The 6,527-nt window shown below is 50.4% G+C and overlaps 1 protein-coding gene across 1 annotated transcript; it reads right to left on the reverse strand.

Annotated features, from left to right (window-relative positions):
- Positions 1 to 7: 7 nt before the first annotated feature.
- LOC135830697 (uncharacterized) lies at positions 8 to 4,354 on the reverse strand. The gene is made up of 3 exons (XM_065342924.1): positions 3,727 to 4,354; positions 2,640 to 2,813; positions 8 to 385 (listed from the first exon to the last, which is right to left on the reverse strand). The coding sequence occupies exons 1-3, from the start codon at positions 4,083 to 4,085 to the stop codon at positions 145 to 147; spliced, it is 774 nt and encodes a 257-aa protein (XP_065198996.1). The 5' UTR covers positions 4,086 to 4,354; the 3' UTR covers positions 8 to 144.
- Between the last annotated feature and the right edge of the window lie 2,173 nt (positions 4,355 to 6,527).

Consider the following 6,527-nt stretch of genomic DNA (forward strand, 5'->3'; position numbering starts at 1 on the left):
TGGCGGTGGTTGTTCGATAACGTTGGTGTCATGACTTGCCGCAGCCAGGATCATTGTTCCCGTGGCGACGCCGCTCTCAACACAAGCATGCAGAGCGCACACAACACACTCTAGTCTAGACCTTACACATGCATTGTACATACTTCACAGAAGGGTTTGCACTGCGATTCTAGAACGGAGACGAGTGAACTTTCCGACGGGCTTGTCCTCGGCGTCCTTAGGCCGCTGCCACCTGTGACAGCTGACGGCGGCTATAATGATGTAGACTGACCACCCTATCACACCCATCCAGCTGCCCACCATGCCGACCATTAGCGTCTGCTTGAAGTGGTACGGGTGGCCCGTGCTCGTGTCTGGCTGGTTGAAGATGTACACTTCCGACGGGCTGCGGGCGGGAGCATGCCAACAAGACAGATATACACAGGTGATCACTGATTAGCTGAGCAGGCAAGCAAGAGGAGTACCATAGAACTCCCCTCAGTATCCGGGCATGTTGGGACCGGGCAATACCCCAATACCCGTTGTTTCAGGGTAAACAATGGCCAAGTGAGAATATAATCCTATCGTAAACAACTAACTTGTTTACCCCGAAACACCCGTGACTAGGAAATCATATCTACAACTCAGCGGCGGATCCAGCGATCTCTAAGGGGGGGGGGGGGGGGGGAGGGATTCCAGGATAGTCACAACTGAATCAGTAGCTGATACATGTGCATGTACACGCATGTGGTTGCCAGTAGTACCTTTACGAAATTTTGGGGTTCCGCGGAACCCCTGAAACCCCTCCTGGATCCGCCCCTGCAACTCAGAACACAATATACTGATATGGCACAGAACAACAACTGGGCAAGCCGGCTAGTTTTTGCTGCTGCATGATGATTGCCAGCATGAAACTCAGAGTAGCGACTACCTCCTAGCCTTACCCTTTGTTGCCCTGTGTGCTACACTCTGCCTCCGCAGTATTGAGCACTTTCAGCACACTCGGTGCATCCTCCAGTGCGTATACGTGTACTGCACGCAAGTAAACACGTTTGATGACCACCATCTTTGGGGCCAGTTTTCATTGCAAAGCGGCCGATTCTTGTCCTACTCTAAGAGGGATAAAAGTGATGGCGGGTAGACAGGAATGCCCGGACTTGTAGTAAAAGTGATGGCGGGTAGACAGGAATGCCCGGACTTGTAGTAAAAGTGATGGCGGGTAGACAGGAATGCCCGGACTTGTAGGAACTGGTTTACTGTACAGTGTACTACACAACAGCGTGAAGCACACAAAGAGATGCAGGAAACCAAAATCACGCTCGGATCAACCGCCGGGAGGATTGCCATACCGAGAGCACTGCTTGCAGCAGAACTGATTGTACGGGGCTGGATACAGCACTTTCTTTCCAATGGGTGGAGCTGTTCAGCGCCGTCGGCAAAAGTACATAATCGTGAAGAGTGTGCAACTTTGTCACCATGGGGTCTACGATTGCAGAACGTCACATCGCATCATCAACACAAGGTGCCTTGATGTCACATATAAAAACAGGTGCTCACGGCCGTATAAGCCGGGGTACCGGCTACAAACCACGCTTCTATTCAAGTTATGCTTCTACATCAACATCATCAGTGTACGCTGTGCAGTGTATACTGCCACGTATGTACTTTGCAGAGAGCGGCTTCTATTCAAATTGCGGTTCTGTGTCATGGCACGCTTCAAAAATATCAGCTTCTATTCGAGTCATGCTTCTATACACGACACTACAGTGTTTGCACCCTGTGTGTTTTCACGCCTTAGTGATCCACAGACAGTACTGGCTATAATGTCTAGTAAAGGAAGTGTTTGACATAGAGGTGTAGCAAGAAGGGCCTACGGGTGTGTGTGCGTGATCCCCGGTAACCTAATCGGTGGGGTACTGTCCCGGAAAGACAACAGGGGTGCTGGGTTCGAATCCCGCTCGTGCATCCTTCTTCTGCAACAGAGGTTACGCAAATGACTTTATGGGCGCTAAGTAAGCGTGTATATAGCGGAACCACACATGGGCACTGTGTGTGCAGCGCCAGTCGCTAGTGCAGCGCTGTGACACAACTTCGCCAAAGAAGCACTAGTACTCGTACCAGGGGCCTCGCACACGGTACGGTCACTACGGTATTGACCGTACCACTATTTGCCCCAGGTACCCCGTGATTCAATAAAATGCACTGATTTGGGCTCTAAATTCCCAAAATTTTCGGCTCAGCCACCCCTCCCCCACGAGTAAATTGTACTTCAGTTGGCTGACCGTACCGCACTATAATACCTTCCGACGCCCCTGAGCACATGTACACACTGAAACCAAGAGTCCATAACCCCCAGAGTGTGTAACGCGCGACAGGGTCTTGTCATGACTCGTTTTCAACATTACGTCATTTTCATGTACATTTTCATGTAGCGAATGTCGCGGCCTGCACGCGCAGCAGCTACATGAAAATGACGTAATGTTGAAAACCAGTCGTGACAGACATTTATGTGGCGTTGCACACTCTGGGGGTTGTGGACTCTTGCTGAAACCGGTAGGCCCCTAGCCAGCCAGCTCAGTGCTTGGGTGAGACATTCGTATCGGAGATTTGTTCATCTTGTGAATGTCCTAGCAGTGAGGTGCTATAATGTAGTACCCTACCTTGCTGGCTCTTCAGCCGCTGGCTGGAAGTGAGCGTAAGATTCGTTCCAGTGCGAGAACAGTTTGTTTGTGAAGGACGCATTGCCTGCTGTACTGATAATGAAGGTGATAAAGGCGGAGGTGAGGCACACGCAGCAGAATACCAACTCCAGGACGGAGAATGCCGTGCTGTTGCTGTGCAGTAGACAGTGAGTCGGGTGATGACATCGGTTGGCAGCACCGGCAATGTGAAAACGCATGCCCGAGTGCGTGCGTGTACACACACGTGCATGCACACACACACACACACACACACACACACACACACACACACACACACACACACACACACACACACACACACACACATAGACAGACAGACACGCACACACACACATAGACAGACAGACACGCACACAGACAGACGGACAGACAGACGGACACGCACATAGACAGACAAACAGACGGACAGACGAACAGACCGACAGACCGACCGACAGACAGACACACGCATGCATGAATGCGACATACATACAGACAGACAGGCATACATACAGACAGACCGACAGACTCAGATAATATACATGCATAGACGACTTTGAAAATACTGTCGTGGATACAGAATTCCAATAGGATGACCGGGGCCGGCGCCCTCACTGCTTTTAAGTGTTAGCATGTACATGCACTGTAGTTCACGCCCACACTGTAAAAATGGACCAGCAGTGCAGCAGTGCCAGTGCCCAGTGGCTGCAAGGCCAGCGTCCCGTGGCCGCTTGACTTCTCAACGGATTTCGACTCATGATGTCCCCTACAGTACAGTACATGTCAAGATTTAAGAATATTCTGCTGTTGCTATTGTCGCGTGAACGAGATGTAGTGATCAGACAGCGCATGGCATTGTACACACGCACCAAACGGACTACAGTACAGTGGGCTAACCCTGACATGCAGTAAGTAACTGTTTGCTAGTAATACTATTACTAGGTGAAAAACCACGATCGTTTCAGCCGATTCATTTTCTAGTCTTCTGCAATGCTACCACTGGCACAGACACATTACTCATTAGCACAAGCACAGTCGCTAGACAGCGGCTGCCCGTCGCTCTTACCTCGCTCTCCTTGTGCAGCACATTTTGACGGTGACCGTAAGAGCGAGGATGGCCGCTACACTGATCTGAATGCCAGCGGACAACAGGTTGAAGTCGCATAGCTGCGTAGGTCCGCCAGTTGGTAGCGCACCCATCGAATCCGGGCGACATGGGGTGATGTGCGCGGAGACGTCGCCGAATAGCAAACACGACGATTTCAGCCAGCACGAATTGACTTGGTGACGCGACTCTCCGACGCCATATGCTACCATAATACTTGCAATGGTCACTAGCACACAGCAAAAGCCTCGCCAGATTAGCGAGCACTTGCATCCGCGACCGCCGCATCGCTGCTTCTTCGACTTCTTCGACCTGCCCATCTTTTCTTCCAACTCCCACTACAAACAAACAGCCAGACTACTACTGGTCGCTGCGTAAACAAACTCCTTGCCACGTGCACTGCAGATCACAGCGGGCACGCTTTGCCAGAACAAACCAGTTTACCTGGGAGAGAGTACTGAGTAGGGCAAGAGAAAGAAAGGGGGAGTCGAAGACTGGCTGGGAAAGGGAGAGAGAGGGAGTCTAGCGCGTGAAAAGAGAAGTGTCAAAGTCCAAAGGGCAGCCGTCTGGCGCGCGCTGAGCCTGCGCTGTACTGTACTGACAAGATTGATCAGTGACAGTGCACTGTGTGGTTGTGAGCGGATGTCGTGATGAGGTTGAAACTGGGATCCCTGCATGCGCGTCTTGCACGTACATGTATACGCGTACATGTACAGTCAGTTCCGCTGCGTCTGCGTTCCACCACCACCACGACCACACGCTGCGCAAGCTGTCACTCAGCCAGCAGTCTGTCAAAAGCAGGCGTGCAGGCGTGATACTGCACTGTGATCATGGTGATACTGCTTTGTAACAAAAAAACCTGCCACACAAGGCTGCACTGATATGATTGTGGTACTAAACGGCGGCGGCAGTGCAAGGCCAAAACCACCAGGGCGTTCACCAATGACAGAGACTACCCTTCCCACTCTGAGATGTGTAGGTTCTACATTGTGCAGTCAGTATGTACATACATGTACATAATAATTATGACGGGCAAAATCAAAGCTCAAAAGAATATGCATCGTCTCGTGCATGCTCGTTTTATCCATCCGTGGTTTGTTCTGTTCGTGTACAATGATTGGTAGATCTGCGTACCATGTAGATCTACCAGTGGCGCCATGGCTGTGATGCCTGGAAAGGCTAGGCCTAGGCTAGGGCCTATGCCATGGCCCGGGCTGAACTGAGGTAGTGAGGAAGCACCGACCACGCCACTGCACTGATGCATGTTACAAACTTACATGCTCAACGGGACGGTGGTGCTAACGCCGCGGTTGTGCGCGCATTGCACATGCGCACAAAGTAACGTTAGTTACAAACGGAACGTCATACCATGCGCCAGCTTGTGACCAGTGAAGACTGTGATGCCAGTTATCATGGTTATAATTATTATCAAGAGTACATGATTGTACTCTTGGTAATGAAGCAAAGTGAAAGCATACAAAATGACAGAAACGAAAGTCGTTACTGTGTACAGTTGTATGTCATTCTGCCGGTACTGGCGGTAGGCCCGGTACACAGGTACATGTATACCACTTATTAGTGCCGAGGATTAAGCATTTAATGCTCGAAAAGGTGGCAGATTCTGCTCGAAAAGCAGTGAAATATTTAATTGGCAGAACCATACAATTTACAAACCTTATGGCGGGCAATTCCTCGAATTCTGCTCCATTTCTTTATCCACATACCAAACATGCATGAAACTTACCAGAAAAAGTACCGAACTCTGCCAATTTTTATGCCGGCATTATCCGCAAAGGCCTACCGACAACCACGGTCTGGGTGTGGGAGTACGGTCTGGGTAGTGGGTCTGGGAGTGATGGTAACAAGGTAACATGCTGATTGGATGCAGCTTACCAACTACAGTAAAACCTGTCAAGGCGAGCACCTGTACTAGAAGACCACTGAAACCCGGACCACGGCATGCTGTTTCCAGTCAGATGACCCTGGATAAGGAGACCACCTGGTAACAGAGACCACATTTTGAAGGTCCCCGTGTTGAGCGGTCGTCTTAGACGGATTTCACTGCACAAGGTTCACCTCCTTGTCCGCACTGGTTTTGAGACCATCTCGTCCTCGAGCCTCCCCTAGGCGCTGCATCTGACGCCTTGTCCTTGGAATGGGAATGGAGGTGGCCTGGCACAAGCAATGCTTCCTATATTAGACAGTTGAAGCCAGGGAGTAGTACCGTAGAATACCATTCATAATTATGGCATTGTACTACTCCCTGGTTGAAGGTGCTGGAGAGGTGATTCGTTGGCTGCAAAGGAGCCAGCAATGGCAGTGAAATCGGTTTAAAAACCGGAACGTGTACCTCTGACACAGCCAGTGAAGCAGAGGTATCACTAGCCGCCAGGATCTGGGATCGCCGAACCTCCAAACAGCTACCTACACTACAGCCTCGCAGACACACATAATGCAAGGCCCAAACTGGGCCAAGAAGCGAGAACGACAAGCCACAACTAATAGTATTTACTTTTAACTTACATCCAACGTGCAAGTAGGCCATGGCGTGACAATACCGGCATTGGTGGAAGCAGGGGGGTATCATAGTATTGTACTACTCCCTGGGTGGAAGTGTTGCAAAGCCGTCCACTAATCCAACCCCAGACTGGCGCAAGTCAAGAGAACTCGGCCCCTGGGCTGTATCACCATGATCACAGCTGCCGATATTATTTATTATTATTATTATTATTAACTTTTATTTTACTAGGATATCGCAGCAT

This window comes from Sycon ciliatum, unplaced genomic scaffold (genome assembly GCF_964019385.1).
Source record: "Sycon ciliatum unplaced genomic scaffold, ocSycCili1.1 SCAFFOLD_2584, whole genome shotgun sequence".
Classification (NCBI taxonomy): domain Eukaryota; kingdom Metazoa; phylum Porifera; class Calcarea; order Leucosolenida; family Sycettidae; genus Sycon; species Sycon ciliatum.

What these genes read in the sequence shown, in the direction of transcription:
- LOC135830697 (XM_065342924.1), bottom strand. Translation starts at nt 4,085, where the DNA reads ATGGGCAGGTCGAAGAAGTCGAAGAAGCAGCGATGCGGCGGTCGCGGA. An exon ending in TGCTGCACAAGGAGAGCGAG is followed by an intron (nt 2,814 to 3,726) that starts GTAAGAGCGACG and finishes TCTACTGCACAG; the next exon opens with CAACAGCACGGCATTCTCCG. An exon ending in GCGGCTGAAGAGCCAGCAAG is followed by an intron (nt 386 to 2,639) that starts GTAGGGTACTAC and finishes TCCCGCCCGCAG; the next exon opens with CCCGTCGGAAGTGTACATCT.